Consider the following 20700-nt stretch of genomic DNA (forward strand, 5'->3'; position numbering starts at 1 on the left):
TATATATATATATATATATATATGTGTGTGTGTGAATGCATATATTTATACTAGACACCCTAAAGATCCTGTGCACCAAAAATATTTGTCATATATTTATGTTAAGACACTTCACTAGCCTCTAGTTTTGGAGCTTTGATGCAGCCATCATCCTCTTAAGGTGCAAACAGGAAATAAGGTGCTCCGGTCATGTGACAATTTGCAGTAATCATGTGAAACTGCACATGTTGAATTTTGACCCATATTTGCAGGAAGTGCACTAAAACATCAGACAGTAAGGTTTCTAGAGCTTTATAAATGAAAACATTGTTACGGTCTCTTTTGTGACCGGTGGGGTTAAACTGGTTAATCGGTTGGGTCACGTCACGGACTCCTACATGTGTATCTGTCCAAAGAATACACTTCCCATACGGCATTGCAATGAAAACAGGAAGAAAGACAGCAGGAGGAAATATTTGCCCAAAATGAATCAGAGCGCGATGGAGGGATATTGTGCGGTGGAATGAGTCGTGAACACAGCGCATTAGCCAACAGCAGATGGAAGAGAATGATGATTTGGCTTTTCAGAGAGAGAGAAAGAGTGTGTACGTGTTTTCAATGAGCTGAATCCCATACGATGGAACGGGCGATGGAGCAATTAAACGTACAGCTGAGTCGACTGACGCGGTCCTTGCGCCGCGCGAGGACTGTGGAACTCCCCGAGGGTGAGACGTCACGCCAAACATTCTATAACGTTATATATAAATCCTTTTTTCTGAGGACTACTCAGGTTGTCAGGGAGACCCTTGTTACATTCTAATCATCTCGGTTTCCGGGGAAAATTTCTGTCAACGGCCATACACGTTCATCCCCTTCTATCCATATATGGTCAATTACTACTAAATTCTTGAGATTGTATTCAGAGAAAGGACTTTGTTGTATTTCTTTGATTCGCATGAAGTCACTTCCGGTCAGGTCATAGATAAAGAAAAAACAAGAGTGACGTTATTAAATTACAAAAAATAAAGGGGGTTTCCGAATAAAATGTTTATTGTTACTGTGTGTCACTACAGACTGACGTGCTACATTTTAGTAACGTGTATTTTATTATTATTTAAATGTAATTATATAGACAGTGTTTGTTTTAAATACATTTTAAGAGTAATATTTGCTTTGCAGATATGTCTATTAGGTATAATTATAAGGTAATTTCAAACAAATTGAATAATAGGGTGTGCAATTATTTGTGTAAGATTGTTTATTTTCTCTTAATGGATGTATGATAGTATTTCTGAAGAAAAGTGTCAGAACTAAGTAATATAATTAACATCAATGGCCAGAATTGTAAAATGACTCTCATGAATGGCTTTAATATGTCTGGAAATTGTACTTTTGTCACTCTATGGTGATTCTCAATTAATTTTCTTTATTGTAAAACTGTCATTTTTATTTATTATTATCTGGTATACATACTATTGTGCTATATTTTACATTACAAACAAGATTTTCCATTTCCCAAAGCAGTTGGCAAGTAGTTTGGAAGAAAATGTTATATAATATGTGTATTTTTGCTTCCTTCTAGACAGTGAAACAGCCGTGTACACCCTCATGCCCATGGTCATGGCCGACCAGCACAGGTGAGTGTCACCGTTATCCTGTGACATAACAGACGGCCAAGAGAAGCAGACACACAGTAAAACACAAAACACCACCCACTCCTGCAGCTTCCTCAGTACAACACTTCCAGTACAGAATGTGTTAGCGGCTCAGTGATCAACAGCTGTAAATGTAATGCAAGCTAAAGAAGAGGATGTAACGTTTGGCGGCAGTCATCTCCTTTAAACCTCTTTTGGGCCACACAGCTAAATCTAATAATTGTGTTATGTTTACTGGCATTTTAAAATATTTTTTTTTGCTCATAGATCAGTTTCTGAATTGCTTTTAAACTCGAAGTTTGATGTCAACTACGCATTTGGACGTGTTAAAAGAAGCCTTCTACATATCGCTGCCAAGTAAGAGTTTTGTCCTTTTCACATTCTCACAAAACTACAGAAATGGTGCATCCACATTTGAAATTTGTTCCCTAATTGTTCTTTTAAGATTCCAAAACTCTTGATAAAGTGTTTTCCTGGTGTTTCCTAAATAAACGGATCATTTGTAATATTTTAATGATGATCTCTGAAGATTTCGTTGTTGTTTCAGCTGTGGATCAATAGAGTGTCTCGTCCTGCTGTTGAGGCGTGGAGCGAATCCAAACTATCAGGATATCTCCGGCTGCACACCTCTGCATCTGGCTGCAAGAAACGGGTAAACTCCAGTGCTACCACCTGCTGGGAGCATAACAGACTACATTTCTTAGTCCTTATCCCGCATGTACGGAAGTCCTAGAGGTTATGGATTATTCAGATTTTTCATTCTTGTTTTCTCATTATCATTATTTTTTTTTTCTTGTGATCTTGACATTAAAGTTGTTCTCCAAGTTACACAACTGTGCCAACAGGTGGCAGTATAGACCTGAATATAACTGATGGGGTGTTGTATACTGTATATCCACTTCACTCTACACTTTTGGGACAAAATAAATACTCATGATCGCTATAATTTGTGCCTTATTGTCCATTACTGACATCTAATTAACTTATTAAATGCTTATAGGCATATGATTATATTACTTGAAAGTGTATCTGTTATCGTTATGTTCTTACTGCTAGATGACTTGTCACAGTTTCACTACCGCTAAAGCCTTCGCTGTGATACTAAACTTATTTCTTAGTAAAACCAAGGTTGACTTCACTGTATAGTATTCTGTTTGCACTTATATCTTTATTTCTGCATTTCTGAAGTGCATGAATTTTAGTTAATAAGCGGGGATGCTGTTTATCTAGGACGTGTTTTAATGACGTATTTGTAATGTGCATATTTGTCCTTATTGTTAATCTTTAGTGTTCATCATTCAATTTATATTGATATGAAATGTTATTTATCTATATATATATATATATATATATATATATACATACACTATATATAATGTATGTATATATAGGCTAATTTAATTAAGTGATGCTCTACAGTGTTGTAATCTTTTGTATTTTCTACATTTCTTTGTAGACCACACACACACACACACACACACACACACACACATATAAACACTCTTCTCAAACAGCATCCCAAGCTTGAAAGTTAACACACATTATATCATTCACAGCATATCCTACATGGCTAAAAATCACAAATTATATATAATTTTATTTCAAGCAAATGAGGAAAATACAGTGAGTTGAATCCAAGCAGCTCTTAAAGATTTTAGTTCTCGGCATCTTTCTGAAGGTGCTCCGTCTGTGTTTGTGGTGTTGAATGCTTTGTTGTTAGATCATTTAAGCATGTTAATTACGCAAACAAAATGTTAAGCGTACTGTCTCTAGAAAAAAATAATAAATAAATCAACAGTGATTTGTTAGCCAGAATTTATTGATTGTAGACGTTATTACTTACTGAAGCAGATTTAGCTAAAATATCGACAAAATACAGTGTAAGAGCGCATGGTATATCTATCTGTCGATCTAATACGTGTCAAACTTGTGTTCGTACTATAGCAACAGAAGACTCACGTCGCATTGTGTTTTAAAAATCAAACAAGCATTGTAAAATATAAAAATAAAACATTTTAACCTAACAAAACTCTAAGGACTTCCATATTCATGCTTTGTTTACATAGCCTAAGCATTTGTGTGTATTGCATGCAAAAATTGTAACCTAGAAATGCATCTATGCTGAGTCCCATGATGTCCCATATGTTGTCTTATATTTTCACAGACAGAAGAAGTGTATGGGCAGACTGTTAGAGTACAATGCTGATGTTAATATTTGTAATAATGAAGGTCTCACTGCTGTGAGTATGCTGACAAAACTGCACATTTAAGACACAATTAACACAAGCAATAATAATAACAACACAGTTGCATAGTTGTGATTCTGAAATTGGTTTATATATATACAACTATATACAACTTTCATTTTTATGATCTATCTATATATATATATATATATATATCTCTATCTATATATATATATATACACACAGTACAGACCAAAAGTTTGGAAACATTACTATTTTTTATGTTTTTGAAAGAAGTTTCTTTTGCTCATCAAGCCTGCATTTATTTGATCAAAAATACAGAAAAAAATGTAATATGTTATATATTATTACAATTTAAAATAATTGTTTTTAAATTTATTATACTTTAAATTATCATTTATTTCTGTGATGCAAAGCTGAATTTTTAGGATCATTATCACATGATCCTTTAGAAATCATTCTAATATGATGATTCATTATCAAAGTTGGAAACAGTTCTGCTGCTTAACATTTTTTCAGAACATGTGATACTTTTTTAGGATACTTTGATGAATAAAAAGTAAAAAAAAAGAAGAAAAAAAAGAAGCTATGTTTTTAAAATATAAATATTTTATAACAATATACACTACTGGTCAGTAATTTGGGGTCAGTAATTTTTTTTCTTTTTTATTTATAAAATCAATAATTTTATTCAGCAAGGATGTGTTAAATTGATAAAAAGTGATAGTAAAGAAAATATATTATTAGAATATATATTATTAGACATTTTTTTTTATTTTGAATAAATGCAGTTCTCTTTAACCTTTTATTCATCAAATATATTAGACAGCAGAACTGTTTCCAACACTCATAATAAATCAGAATATTAGAATGATTTCTAAATGATCATGTGATAGACTGGATGTTACATGTGACACTGAAGGCTGGAGTAATGATGCTGAAAATTCAGCTTTGCATCACAGGAATAAATTATTTTTTTTAAGTATATTCAAATAGAAAACTATTATTTTAAGTTGTAATAATATTTCACAATATTACTGTTTTTTTCTGTATTTTTGATCAAATAAATGCAGGCTATAATAATAATAATAATAATAATAATAATAATTATTATTATTATTATTTTAATATTTTTTTTTTTTCAAATGTTTTTTTTTTTATACTGCATTTTGTCTGTATTTTAGAATAATAGTAAAGTCATCAAAGCTGTGAAATAACACACACACAAAAAAGTTGCCAGTTGCTTTTATTTGTAAACAGTTATTACAGATATGTGTGCTGAAAACCAACTTTTTATTCACTTCTGCTAAACCCATTTTAAACCCATTTTATTGACATTTAATAAAGAAACTAATATAAAGGTATAAACTAAATTATTCTAATTAAACTTAATTCAAGTATTTGGGTTACAGCACAGCAATGGCTACAGCAATTAAATTAAAATTAGAATACATATGTGGATTATGTTCATTATTACACCAAGTACAACCAAATGTCTAATATCCAAGATCCAAGATGGCGCCGCACATGGCTGCTTCAGTGCTTGGCTCTCCAGTGTTTGTACTGTTTTTGTTCGTTTTTCCTGTTTTTTGTTTAACAAACACGATCAGTTTCACCAGTGATGAACTGCTGAACATTCGGCAGAACACACCACATGATATTTTTCCGGATTTCTATTATACAGACGTTTTACTGAACATTGTTATCGGAGGAGCAGCGGCGCTGATCAAGCGCTTCAAGACGCGCAGACGGGGAAAGCGAGCGGGAGCGCTCGTCAGACTCAGGAAGCGCGGATTTCGAACGCCGTTGCCTAGCATCCATCTCGCAAATCTCCGCTCTCTACCCAACAAAACGGACGAACTCCTTCTGCTCTCTCGGACAAATAAGGATTTCTCTCACTCTGCTGCTCTGTGTTTCACGGAAACCTGGCTGAATGACGCCATACCGGACAGCGCACTCCATCTGCCGGGCTTTCAGCTGGGACGTTCTGATCACTGTCTGGTTCATCTTATACCGACCTACAAGCAGAAACTTAAATCTGCTAAACCTGTAGTAAAGACTGTGAAGAGATGGACCAGCGAAACAGAGCAGGATTTACAATCTTGTTTTGACATCACAGACTGGAGCGTTTTTGAAGCTGCTACCACCGATCTGGACGAACTCACAGAGACCGTAACATCCTATATTAGTTTCTGTGAGGATATATGCATTCCTACCAGGACTTATTTAACATTCAACAATGATAAGCCATGGTTTACAGTAAAACTCAGACACCTTCGTCAGGCCAAAGAGGATGCCTACAGAAATGGGGACAGGGTCTTGTACAATCAGGCCAGGAACACACTGAACAAAGAGATTAGAGCGGCTAAAAAGACCTACGCTAAAAAGTTGGAAGACCAGTTTACTTCCAACGACTCTACTTCAGTTTGGAGAGGACTGAGAGCCATCACAAACTACAAGACACCATCCCCTTGCACTGAGGGTAATCAACGACTTGCTAACGACCTGAATGAGTTTTATAGTAGATTTGAAACCCCCAACACCCACTCTGACCATCTCCCTACACAACCATTAACACCTCCTGCAATCCCCCTCTCCATACCTCCTGCTCTTCAAATCTGTGAAGATGATGTGCGCCAGGTCTTCAAGAAAAACAAAAGAAGAAAAGCACCAGGCCCAGATGGCGTTACACCAGCCTGTCTGAAAACCTGTGCTGACCAGCTGGCCCCCATCTTTTCACAGATCTTCAACAGATCTCTGGAGTTGTGTGAAGTGCCTTCCTGCTTCAAACGCTCAACCATAATCCCCATTCCAAAGAAACCCAAGATAACAGGACTTAACGACTACAGACCTGTGGCTCTAACGTCTGTCGTCATGAAGTCGTTTGAAAAACTGGTTCTGGCTTATCTGAAGGACATCACTGGACCCTTACTAGACCCCCTGCAGTTTGCGTACCGAGCAAACAGGTCCGTGGATGATGCAATCAACATGGCATTGCACTTCATCCTGCAACATCTGGACAAAACAGGGACTTATGTGAGGATCCTGTTTGTGGACTTTAGTTCGGCTTTCAACACCATCATCCCAACAACCCTCCAGACCAAACTGACCCAGCTCTCTGTTCCTAGCTCTATCTGTCAGTGGATCACCAGCTTTCTGACAGATAGGCAACAGTTAGTGAGACTGGGGAAATTCATGTCAAACAGCTGCTCCACCAACACTGGTGCCCCTCAGGGATGTGTTCTCTCCCCTCTGCTCTTCTCCCTGTACACCAACGACTGCACCTCTAAAGACCCCTCTGTCAAGCTCCTGAAGGTTGCAGACGACACTACAGTCATCTGCCTCATCCAGGACGGTGACGAGTCTGCTTACAGACAGGAGGTTGAGCAGCTGGCTGTCTGATGCAGTCTTAACAACCTGGAGCTGAACACGCTCAAAACAGTGGAGATGACTGTGGACTTTAGGAGAAACCCCCCTGCACTTTCCCCACTCACCATCATGAACAGCACTGTGACTGCAGTGGAGTCATTCAGATTCCTGGGAACCACCATCTCTCAGGACCTGAAGTGGGACAATCACATTGGCTCCATTGTGAAAAAAGCCCAACAAAGGTTGTACTTCCTTCGCCAGCTGAGGAAGTTTAACCTGCCACAGGAGCTGCTGAAACAGTTCTACTCAGCCGTCATTGAGTCTGTCCTGTGCACTTCAATTACGGTCTGGTTTGGTTCAGCTACAAAATCAGATATCAGAAGACTACAGAGAACTGTTCGGACTGCTGAAAGGATTATTGGTGCTCCCCTGCCCACCCTCCAAGAACTGTACACATCCAGAGTGAGGAAAAGGACTCAGAAAATCACTCTGGATCCCTCACATCCAAGTCACCCCATCTTTGAACTTTTGCCATCTGGCCGGCGCCTCAGAGCCGCAAATACAAGAACAGCAAGGCACAAGAATAGTTTCTTCCCCCAGGCAATCTACCTCATGAACAGTTAAATGTTTCCCACTTAAACTTATGCAAAAATGTGCAATATCCTTATATTTATTTGTTACCCCTCCATCCTAGAACATTCCTGCATCTCACTCAATCCTATTCCATTATCATTTATAGCACAATTGTTTATACACTTATTTATTTGCCAATGTGTAAATTTCCTGTAAATTTTTTTTTTTTTTTTTTTTTTTTCTGTGTGTTGTTGTCTCTGTTTACTGGAAGCTTATGTCACTAAAACAAATTCCTTGTATGCGCAAGCATACTTGGCAATAAAGCTCTTTCTGATTCTGATTCTGATTCTGATTATATTTTAAGTATTTTAATTTTTTTGTCCTAATGTAGTACTGTTTTTAATAATATTTAATTCTTTAATTATCTCATTATCTCATGCCATTAGATTCATTGGCTGGCAGTGAATGGAAGGACAGAGCTACTTCATGACCTGGTGCAGCATGTGTCTAATGTGGACGTGGAGGACGCCATGGGCCAGACAGCCTTACATGTGGCCTGCCAGAACGGACACAAGACTGTACGGAAACTCTCTGAATACATAGCTTGCAGACTTGATTACAGGTTTTCCAGCCAGAGAAGTTCAAAAGAAGGTTCATGTGATGTTTTGTGTTTCTCACAGACAGTGCAGTGTCTCCTGGACAGTGGAGCGGACATCAACAGACCCAATGTCTCTGGAGCGACTCCACTCTATTTCGCCTGCAGGTGAGCAGCTAACCATCATCAACCCCAGCACTACCAGCTGCCGATGCAAATGTATAATGTTTACCATGATTACTGTTTATGTTACTCCGGCCTGAACTGGAAATGTGTGGTCAACAATTAGAATGTGACCCCTTAAGAAAATTAACTTCCATTCAGTGACTGAATCTAGATGCTTTCTGACTACACAAGAAACATAATTAGGAAAATTAGGGGTTTGTACAGATGTTTTTTCAGCGTATATCCTTTAAACACAAAGCTTTCTTGTGAGTTCAAGGAGAATAACAAGGAAATTCAACTTTCTTTGCTGTAAGGACAGGCTAATGAGAATGTATTCTGAGAGCACTGCTTTGGATACACTCACTTGAGCTTGGTGGTGAGCAACAGCACTCCATCTGTCTCTTGTTTTGATTACATTTTGCCACTAATATCAGTCCACTCAAGACTGATGATGATGTAATCAGCACTAACATGCCTCACAACAGATAATTAAATAGAGTAATTAAACATGAGCTTAATAGGTTTTTAAAACAGGAAATCTGGGCTTGTTCTGACCTAAAAAGTATGCAAATATATAAGTGCAATATGTCTAGCTATGCATATTTGATTCACGTTAGGGATGCTTCATATGTATTGGAACAGTAAAGACAAAATTGTTCTGTTTGCTGTGGAGTCAAAAGATGAATATGATACAACACTACAGAATGTCACGTTTTATTATTGGGTGATTCAACACAAAGACGTTTTACCAGCTAAGAAGATCAGCACTTTTAGAGTTTTATCTCCCTATCTGATGTGAGCAGAAGTATTGGAACAGAACAAAAGTGTGGAAACAAAGGGAACTGCAAATGATCCCAAGCATACAAGCTCATGTGTAAAGCTTGGTGGAGGTGGTGTCATGGCATGAGCGTGCATGGCTGTCTCTAGAACAGGACCTTTTTATTTTAATGATGACTTAATGTATGATGGCAGTAGCAGATTGAATTTGGAAGGGTACAAAATCATCTTGGCTACCAGTATTCAAGAAAATGCCGCCAAACTCATTAGAAAGCACTTCATATTGGATCAGGACAATGACCCAAAGCACCCTGCCAGTTCAGTCAAGGACTTTATCAGGGCCAAGAAATGTAAAGTCTTAGATTGCCCAAATCAATCTCCAGATTTAAATCCGGTTAAACATTAATTTCACCAGCTGAAGAGGAGACTAAAGACAGAAACTCCCCAAAACAAGCAACAGTTGGAATTGGCTGCAATAAAGGCTAGAGGCATTTCAAAGCATAAGACCAAGAGTCTGGTGATGTCTATTTGTTGCAGACTCACTGCTGTGATTGCATGCATCTGAAACTAAATATTAGCTTTTAATCTTTTACATATGCCTTAAATTCAACTGTTCCAATACTTATGATCACATCAAATAGTGGGATGAACTCTAAAAGTGCTGTCCTTTTTATTTGGTAAAACATGAATGTGTCGAAAAACCTAATAATAAAATGTGACATTCTGTAGTTTTAATCACATATTGATCTTTTAATCATATTTGCAAATGTCTTGACTCCACAGCAGAGAAAGCAGTTGTGTCTGTACTGTTCCAATATATATATATATATATATATATATATATTGTGGCGGGGTGAAAGAAGTACACGACTCGAGGACGAAGGTAAGTTCCCCGAAGGGTGGATTTTATTGAAAGGAAGGGGGGTGGTGAAGTGGTTTTGCTGTGAGGCGGCTTGGTGCTCGGTGCTCGGCGTCCTTGTAATGGTGCGCTGATGCAGTGTGGGTCCGTGCTCTCCTGTGGGCGTTGGGGCTGGCGGTCACACGCTGCTCTCTGCGGGCACAACGAAAGAAAGGGTTAGCCGAGTCTTGCGGAGACATCTCTCACCTCTGTGTTCGCTTGCTGGGTTTAAGTAAGCAGCGCTTGATGGGGGGCAGGTGTGTCCGCTCAGCCATTTCCAGGGCGACGCTGATGAGAGCTCGGGACATGTGTCACAATATATATATATTAGGGGTGTAACGGTACGCAAAAATCATGGTTCGGTACGTACCTCGGTTTTAAAGTCACCGTTCGGTTCATTTTCGGTACAATAAGGGAAAGAAATGCAAACATTAAACTGCAGGTTGTTTATTACTATACACTTATAAATAAAAATATTTATAAAATATAAATAAAATATTTATAAAATAAAAATAGAATAAGAAATAAAATACTGCTGCAAAGTTCTCCACTAAATAAAATACTCTCAGTCTCAAACCAATATCATATAATAAAATATAATGAAAAATATAAATAAAAAACTATGATTACAGTGTAGCATTACCAATCCCAGCATGCTGCTGCTGTAGGTGACATAGAGGGAGACCGCCGACAGACCAGGCTCTTGCCTTCATGACAACAATATCTATACTTCATGTTGAGCATAAATATAAAGCCTACTGATAAAGGACACCGTCAACAGTATTGACGGCAAAATAGACTATGTTTGACAGGTGCAATATTTGAAAATTTATAATTATTAATTTATTTTTTTAATTACATTTATATCTGAATTTGTCAACCTATACACTTTCAAACATCAAAGTGCCTCAAAGTAATATGTATTTGTGTACAAAATGGCATATAAACATATTTTCCTATTCTATTTTGCCTGGAAACGCTTCCAACACGCTTGCGTGTCGCGTGAAAAATATGCGTCGGTTCTATTTCTAGCATGCACGTGTTTTCCACGCGGCTCGAGCCGCGCCTGAGACGCGCCTCTAACGCAGGCAGTCTGCAAGCTCTAATCTGTTAACATGGGAGCCGAATTATAAACGGACACGCCACGCAGCTGAGATGCTTGCGCCACGCATCCAGTGTGTCGCCGGCCTTAGAATCAGCTGCAGGTCGGGATTTGCGCTGAACGCGGAGACTTCCGCCACTTAATATTTTCGTTTGGAAACACGAAAATTTAGTTATGTTCCGCGCACAAAATATTGCATTCCATCATTCTGTACTGGTACCCTGTACCGAAACGGTCTGGTACGAATACATGTACCGTTACACCCCCAATATATATTTATTTTAGATTAAATTATTTACATTAAAAATTGTAATCCCTTACCAGCCCTAAATATGTATATATATATATAGGGCTGGTAAGCGATTACAATTTTTAATCTAAATAATTACATGATGTGGTGATTAATTAATCAAATTAATCGCACATAAAATTTGGGGAAATTACTCTGAAAAGATCATTTAAAATTGTTCTAAGTTGTAAAACAGTCCTAATGCCCCCCCCCCCCCCACCCCCCTTGAAAATGTATATTCCAGACTTTAAAAGGGCCCTCTCTTCCTTTGGGTCCCTGGTAATCAGTACTGGTTTTACCCCCAGTCCGACGCCCCAGCGCAAAAGACGCGATATGTAAACGGCCCCTAACTGTTCTCTTGCTTCACCCACACGTACAGTGGAGACAACATCAGAGATAGAGGCCGTTATCTCTAATCTCGATCCCACGTCAAAATATGAGTTAAAATTGGCACTAGTATGCGAATACTTGTTATATAGAAAAGACGAATGCTTATTTGTCCTTGAAGGTAGACACAGTTTGCAAAAACTGTGGTCAGAGAGCGTCTGCAAAACGAGGAAACGCATCGAACATGTTTACCTATTCAGGGGTACGTTTCCCAAAACCATAGTTGCTAAGTTAGCAACTTTGTTGGTTGCAATGCAATTTCCCATTGCCAACCAACTAAGTTCCTAACAGGTTAGCAACTATATGGTTTTGGGAAACGCACCCCTGATCATCATCATCCCGTGCAGAGACAGCTATGTCCCATTTATAATTTAAGGTTAATGCATTATGATTTCTGTGATGCGGAGTGAAGCACAGAATCCAGTCATGACAATGAATTTACAGTAGCTAGCTAATTATTATTTTACTTAATTATTAATGATAAATATAAGTTATTAAACTAATAAATAATCAATGGTAAAATTTCTTGTTTTTGATTAATGAAATTTGAATAAAAACATGCTTTAAAATAATTGTCGATAAGAGATTGATCGATTAAGGCTGATAAAGGTTAACTGATTTAATGTTGGGCTGCGTGCGGCTCATGTGCAGAACACGTGCGAGCGGCTGTGAGTTACGTTGACCGTATCATCATTCATTCACAGTGTACTAATTAAGCTTTTAATGTGATTTAAACTTTAAAAGTACATTAAAATAGAAACAACACAAAAGTTCTTCAACATGAAAAGCAATAGAAATGTAGTAACTAAGTCATTTCATCAGATAACTGTGCTCTGCAGGGCTGCGGGACACAGGACAGAGAGACTATTCCTAAAACTTAATTCATTCCTACGATTTATTAATTTGTTGCAATTGTCCATGTTTCGTTAATTTTGTTTCCTAAATAACCCATGATTTAACTGAAATAAGGGAACAACTTAATAAATCGAACGAATTATTAATTCATGAAATCTTTAATTTCCCTTCACCACACACAGCAAGAGATGCGATTAAAAGAGAAAGATAATAAAATAAACCTGCGAAATTAGAAGATTTAAGAAAAGAAACCAGTAAACCAGAACAAATTAAGCCACATTAATGAAGTCTATATCTCGAACGGCATCCAGAGGCTTGGTCATCTAACAATTTCCTAACCCTGTGTTTTTTTTTTTTCTCTCTCTGTCTCAGCTGTTTCGATCGCGCCGGAGCCTAGAGCACACATATTCTAGCGATTCAAACTTACATCGCATTCTGTTCATTATCAAAATAAAATACAGTCAACTTAACATTTAAAAGGTTACACTGGTCAGTTTAAATGGACCGTAGTATTTCGGTTCACCCTGCTGCTGTTATGCCAATCACATTTTTGCTCATATGAAGAGGATCATCTTTTCTGTGTATGTGCAAATGTGTAAATAGTTTACATTATAAATAATGTAATTTAACATTCAAATACATTGCGAATATGGAAAATTTTGGATTTGTGCCGAATGAGACATGAGCAGTAATCTCCAAATAAATCTAGCCAAAGCCGCGCTCGCTCGTCTTCATCTGCACGCACGCGCTGTCATGATCTAATGCACTGTATGCTGGATTTTTAAAAACAAATAGCCTAGGCCTACCGCAAAAATTCTAAATCTGACATTTTCTAGAACAGAATCCAGCAGGATCAAATTAATGTGAGCAACAGTGTTTTGCTGCAGCAGCGACCGATGGATGCGGTTCACTTACTGCACAGCAGTCACACGCGTGCCACAGTTACATTTGGGATCATTTTATTTTATATGCCATAATGTCAGTTGAAAACATTGCAATTGTGTTTTAAAATACAACAACGAGCACCACAAAACCATTTAAAGCGTGCGTTCAGCGGGCTCCGTGCGGGATAGGAAACAGTCAACAAAGTAAATTGATCTCAAATGTATGGCGCGCTCTCTTCATTTTATAAAATAATCGTAATCACATCTATTCATTTTATAATCCTTCCACTAGCATTTTATTCAGACAAAAATCCCATTAATTCAAGTGAGAAAGCATTTTGTGTGTGTGTGTGTCTGTGGCTTTTGCACATCCTGTCATGCCTGTGACTGCTGCCCCCCCCCCCCCCCCCCCCCAAAAAAAAACCTGTTTTGATTGTTTAATACCGTATACCGTGAAACTGTATACCGTGAGACGATTATCATACCGTGAAAATCTTATACCATTACAACCCTAGTGGTAAATGTCTTAATGATTAAGTCATAGAGTCATTCATTCATTCATTCATTTGATTTGTTCAAATGGCTGATTCATTCAGTTCTGATTTGTCTTTATCTTCTGGTTGTATAAGATGAGTATCATATTTGCACTCATGTGATATTGCACTTAGCCTACTTCTCGTGTGATATTTCTTAACTATGTGATGTAAATATGAGACACAATCTCAAACTGGCGTTTTGCCCCATATCTTGAATTTTAGGGATATTCTCTAGGCTTCATCACGCAGTAAGTTGTTGCCCAAGTGTGTTAAATCCGTTAATAATTTTAACTTGTTATTTTTCTCCATAATTAATTAATCTAATCAAGTATATTGATATCGGCTATCGGCCAAAATTAGTTGAAATATGTTGGATATCTGTAAAAATCTAATATCGTGCATCCCTAATTCAAGTGTTGTGTTTCAACCGATAAGACAAAACTAGGTCTAGGGGGTCTTTGGATATTGTAGTTGAAATACTGATATTGGAAACATTGACAACTGCTGATATAAAGAGAATGTCGCTGAGCTAGTCAGTTAACTGTTAACATGTTTACAGCTAGGTAAGGTAGCTCTTCACCTACTTCATGGATGAGTGCATGCTATGCATACTTGCATACTTTCTGGCATTAATCCATATGACTTGTGTGCTACATCCAGGACCATTTTGAGTTTTTTTTCAGCACTCTTGCCTTAATAGTAATAATGGAGAGAGGCAGGAAGCAACAGAAGAGTATAGAGGGACACCAGACTGTGGAAAGACCTTGAGCCAGACCTCGAACTCAAGGCTTCCAAGCAACTTTGATAGCTTTGTGTGAGGATCAGAACAAAGTTTGTCGTTAACATAGTCATCATTCACTTCATTCATTCAAATCTGCCGTGGTCTTGATACACTCAAGAACTGGGATCTAAACTTGTTCCCATGAATGGAAGACATTGAGATTCATACAATTTACAAGGTTTTGTCATTGTATTGCAGTCATGGTCAGAGGGACACCGCACAGATACTGCTCCTCAGGGGAGCCAAATATTTGCCAGACAAGAATGGAGTTACACCACTTGACCTGTGTGTGCAGGTGAATGCAGCATGCGTACATTATATCCACACACTCATACTATTATTCATACGCAGGTTACTAATGTGTAACTACTTTTAGGGTGGTTATGGTGAAACATGTGAAATTCTCATCCAGCACCATAGCAGACTATTTCAGACACTGATACAGATGACCCAGAATGATGACTTTAAAGAGAACATGGTATGTCTCTTTTCCCCCCATCTATGTTTCTTGATGAGTTTATGTACATAAGTGTCTTTTTACATTTTAAATATGATTTTTAAGTTAAGGCAGGTTCTAGAACATGTTTCACAGCAGAGTGACTCCAGCTATCAAATGATGTTGACCAGCTTGGCTGAGGTGGCCACCACTAATGGACATAAACTTCTGAGGTGTGTGTTATCCACAATTCTTGAGGAATTTTATTACTTAGAACTTCCTTTAAGCAAATGTATTTCTCACTCTGTTTCCATTCAGTTTGTCCAGTAACTTTGAGGTCCAAACTAAGAGTTTGCTCCGAATAATCCGGATCTTCTGTCATGTGTTCTGTCTTGGGCCGTCCTCCCCAAACAACGGGAAAGACATGGGTTACAACGGAAACAAGACACCACGTAACCAGGTGTTTAAGGTATGGGTGCAAGAAAATATCGATACACACGAGTATCACAATATTTTGTTTGGCGATACTGTATCGAATCTCAAAAACGGTATATCGATACTTATAAAAAACAATTAAAAATCATATAAGATTAATGGCAGTTCATTTTATTTCATTGCAGTTCATTTTGAGTTAATTTCCCGACCGCTAGATGGAAATTCTTCATTTCTGAACAAATCCTGAGTGTCAGAAAATACTAGCATTAGAGCACGCCCCTAATGTTAGCGTTAATGTAGTTCGCTGCTAGTAATGGAGGGTGAAAGAACTGTCACAGTTTATGTTTCGGAGTACAAAGCTGAAGTGTGCCGTCAACTGGGCTTTTGTTGTAACGTCATACTTTTAACGGGACTTTGGCGCTGGCGCCGTCTCAGTTCCGTCGCTTGCCGCGACCCGCGTGAAGAGGCTCGCGCGGGGCACAGCCATAGGCAGGAGGGTCGCCCCGCTGCCGCACCTTTCTCTCAGCTCTCATATTTACTAAACCGTTTTAAACCAACTTCCACGCAGAGACTTCAGTGAACATTTTTGAGTCTGTGTCAAAAAGAGACTATATATAAGAATTGATTCACGAAAATGAATCAAAACTGCCAAATTTGTTGACATATTTAAAGTTGATGTTTTAGCCTGAGATATTATTAAAATATCTGTCTTAACATTTTCATGGAAGTCCCAACACAATAATTCTAATAAGATCAGACAGATATTCACAGTGTCATATAGCATATATGGTAAATATCAATATATCACATCCCCCTAGCGTCGAAAACTGCATAGATGAACATGCAGGCTGCTGTAGAATGAAATCGTTTCTCACAATTGGAAATACTAAAGCTGTCTCATGCTCTGGTCTTGTACAGCACATCTTTGTTAAAGTGATGTTCTCTCGTGTTATTGTCTAGCCTCTGGAGCTGCTGTGGCACTCTCTTGAAGAATGGCTGGTCCTCATCTCCACTGAGATGGATAAGGAGAGCACAGACGCAACAACCTCATCCTCAGGAAATGACATTGCGTCACTTTTCCTGAAAAACCAGGAGGTCGATCCCTCCGTTGCCAGCGAAAATCCCCCACTGTTGCTGGACGCCAAGTCGATGATGAAGACTCCGGAGGGTTATGCTGATGGTCAGGATGTCATCTCTATGATAGCCAATCGCCTGAGCGCTGTGATCCAGGCCTTCTACATGTGCTGTTCCTGTCAGATGCCACATGGGTAAGACTGACCTCAAACTTTAAAGTTTCTTTCCACTTCACACAGACAATTTTAGAAACTAAACTGCAGAGAACAGCTTGTTCGTACATCTCAATAGTTATGAGATCTTGTCCATGGTGCTGGCATTGCTAATGTCATGGGTTTGATTCCCAGCGGGAACATGCATAGTGAAAAAATGTATAGTTTAAATGCACTGTGGGCCACTTTGGATAAAAGCATCAATAAAAGTATGTGAACTTTAAAAGTGGTGAAGTGGCTTCACTTCCCCTGTAAAGTTTATGGGAAGTACAGGAGATCCAAGAATACTGTTTTAATAGACGTCTACTCATGAGCTCATTCGGTGTGAGTGTTCATAATGTCTCCTTACCCTGACCCCTCTGCCATTCTAATGGTAATGTTATTAGACCATTAAATCACTCTTTAATTAATGCATAATAAATAGACTGTCATTGGCAAGTCTGAGACCCTGCATACTCTTATTTTCTTTTTTCTTCCCTGATATCTAGCATGACCTCCCCTCGATTCATCGAGTTTGTCTGTAAACATGACGAAGTGCTCAAGTGTTTTGTGACGAGGTAAGTCGAGAGCAATTTTATTTATTTTAATGCATTTATTTAATAAGAGGAGAAAAAAAGGACATTATCTGTTCATTCTAGCTGTAGATGTACATGATGTACACTAGCACTGAGAAGTTTTGGGTCAGTAAGTTATTAAACATATTAATGCATTTTTCTGCATGTTTTAGATCCCTTAATCCAACTCCATACCCACACTTAACAACTACCTTATTAACTATTAATATGCAGCAGTTATGGAGTTTGTTCAGGTAGAACTCTTAGTTAATAGTGAATATTTGTTCCCTATTCTAAAGTGTTACCAAAAAGTCTTACTGACCCCAAACGTTTGAACAGTAGTGTATGTGATAAACAAAATTAACCTAAAATACATTTTATTAACTTAAATATTCTCCTCCATGGAAGCTTATGTGTTCATGTGCAATTTTAATTTTAATTTTTTTATGGCATCTCATAATCTCATAGTAACTAAACACACCAATTCTGGTTTCAAACTCTTGGACTAGATGCACCACGAAAGAGCTGCATTCAAATTATTTCAAAATGTCTACTAAAAATGACAAAACATGCATGAGTTTGGAATGACACAAGGATGAGTAATGGTACAATAGTAGATAATAATGATAAGAGTTTAAATTTCAGGTAGACTTCTCCTATAAACCTTAAAGGGGTCCTATTAGGCTTTTTCACTTTTTCAACTTTAGTTAGTCAGTAATGTTGCTGTTTGATCATAAAAAGAAAGTTACAAAGCTCGAAGTCCACTTCAAAAGGCAATATTTTATTTAACAGAATTCACTTTTCAAAAACCACAACGAATGACTTTTTTGGAATAAAACGCATGTCATCCAGGATTTGTGATATCACAAATATCGATGAATGGGTGGAGACCTGGTTGAGCTGCAGTAGAGAAATTCTTCAAATTTATTTGATTTTGACGCAATATTTACACTGAGGGTTCTTTCACACTTGGTTCGCTTACATGGTCCAAACCCGAGTTCGATTGCTCCCCTTCCTCCTGCCTCTGCTGGACTGCATTCATATTATTTTATTTGGGTCCGAACTGTGGTTCGTTTGCGTCATCAAGATAGCAGCTGTTTACCCCATTGGTTAGTAACTAGGGATCCATTGATACTATTTTTTCAGAACCGATCCGATACCTAAAATTCTGAGTATCTGCCGATACCGATCCAATCCGATACCAGCACAGGTTTTTTTTTTTTCAATATAGAATTTCTATACTTCTCTGTGTTGACCTGATAATCATTCTTTTGTATTATTCACAATCTGAAAAATAACAAATGAAAAAAAATATATAATCATAAACGATTACAAAAATATTATTGTTATAAACTAGGTTGGTAAATAATTCAGCAGCAAAATATATTTTAGATTCTAGAAAAAACACTGGAGCACAATAATTTTATCAAATCTATTGAAATATTACAAATAAAAGGGCATAAGTCTAAAATCTGGTAAAATGTTACACATTGCTCTTTGTATTGTTGTAAAATACATTGAAAAAACAAGTATATACATTCAGTATTTTACATCTAGAAATCTAAAAGACGTTTCTTTTGAATCTATAGCACAGTAATAAAGGCAGCAACATATCATAGATAGGACAGAACTGGGAGATACAGTGAAGAAAGCAGTCGAGTTCACCACAGAATCAACATCTCTGTGAAATCTTGTGAGAAGCATTCAAATTCAGCGAAGAATTGTTACAGCTGATATCAGAACAAACGCCACTGATGTGGAAACCAGGAAAAACATTGTTCAATAAACATGGATTTAACAGTAAACTAGAGGAACAACTTGTGGCAGAAATGCTCTAATGTTTTCGAGTGATTTTTAATGCTTCACACAACTTTTCCCAGCACTTCAATGCTTTAAGTATTACCGTTATTTTTAATGTGACGATATTTGTTAATCCTTAATAGGTTTACCCTATTTATAAAACTAAAAGTTTTATAATGTAGGAAAGCTAACACTTATTTAAAAATAAAGATGTATATATACATATATATATATATATATATATATATATATATATATATATATATTAACCACTAGTAGATGGCTGCAGAGAAGTACTTATAGGTCATTTCTACTCCCTAATATAGCATATATTTTTTCGTATTCATTAAATTAGATTTAGACATTATGAATGACAGTAATAAAAGTACATTTTATCAGATGTAGTATATTTATTACATGTGTAAGACGTCTGCTAAAGATCTGGGAATCATCTGCTGTGTACTCTGATAAAGGTCTCAGAAGCAGTTTTACATGCATTCTAATGTCTGTTTGACATCTGACAGGAAACATCTTAGAGACGTACTGCAGATGAGCAAGCACTCTTAAAAATACATCTTGCATATGTAAATGCAGACATTAGATGTCTCTGAGATGTACATGATTGTGTGATTAGGTGAGTGCTTTACTGTCAGGTGCCGGTAGAATTTAATGGCACTAGTGCTGGTTTTCCTCAAATGTTAGGGACTGGAGGGACTGTTTAAGGCTTGTGGTGTGTATGTATGTGTGCTATGCACATAAACATGTTTAGGCCTTTGCTTACAAAACAGTTTCTCAAAATTGCTCATTTATTGTTCTCAGGAATCCCACAATCATCTTTAACCATTTCCACTTCCTGCTGGAATGCCCTGAGATCATGTCCCGTTTCATGCATATTATTAAAGGACAGGTAAGCATGACGAGACACTGAAATAGCTGATCAGATCCTGTCACTGATGTGGACTTCATCAGGGCCCCACAGTTTCCAAAGGGGCCAATAAAAAAAAAAGGAGTCTCGATGGAATTGAAAATGACATGTTATTTTTAAGAGTAAAATATTTGTCTTCATAATATTTCATCTAAATGTATTAGATGTATGTATACTGTATGTCTGATAAACTGGCATCTAACTTAAAATTA

The 20700-nt window shown here is 37.4% G+C and overlaps 1 protein-coding gene across 2 annotated transcripts in view; it reads left to right on the forward strand.

The window, feature by feature from the left end:
* The first annotated feature begins 393 nt into the window (after positions 1–393).
* The window catches only part of LOC132102735 (E3 ubiquitin-protein ligase HACE1-like), a 32916-nt gene continuing 12609 nt past the window's right edge, over positions 394–20700 (forward strand). Inside the window, exons 1-14 of one of the 2 annotated variants that reach the window (XM_059507363.1) lie at positions 394–704; positions 1562–1616; positions 1902–1991; positions 2182–2286; positions 3799–3874; positions 8230–8361; positions 8464–8546; positions 15251–15347; positions 15429–15530; positions 15615–15721; positions 15807–15957; positions 16884–17191; positions 17698–17766; positions 20383–20470. In XM_059507363.1, coding sequence (XP_059363346.1) covers positions 617–704; positions 1562–1616; positions 1902–1991; positions 2182–2286; positions 3799–3874; positions 8230–8361; positions 8464–8546; positions 15251–15347; positions 15429–15530; positions 15615–15721; positions 15807–15957; positions 16884–17191; positions 17698–17766; positions 20383–20470 — 1551 coding nt within the window. In that variant the 5' untranslated portion in view covers positions 394–616. Of the gene's footprint in view, positions 705–1561; positions 1617–1901; positions 1992–2181; positions 2287–3798; positions 3875–8229; positions 8362–8463; positions 8547–15250; positions 15348–15428; positions 15531–15614; positions 15722–15806; positions 15958–16883; positions 17192–17697; positions 17767–20382; positions 20471–20700 lie in introns of those variants that run through there. The other variant, XM_059507365.1, reaches the window with a different exon arrangement.

This window comes from Carassius carassius, chromosome 24, assembly GCF_963082965.1.
Source record: "Carassius carassius chromosome 24, fCarCar2.1, whole genome shotgun sequence".
Taxonomy (NCBI): Eukaryota; Metazoa; Chordata; class Actinopteri; order Cypriniformes; family Cyprinidae; genus Carassius; species Carassius carassius.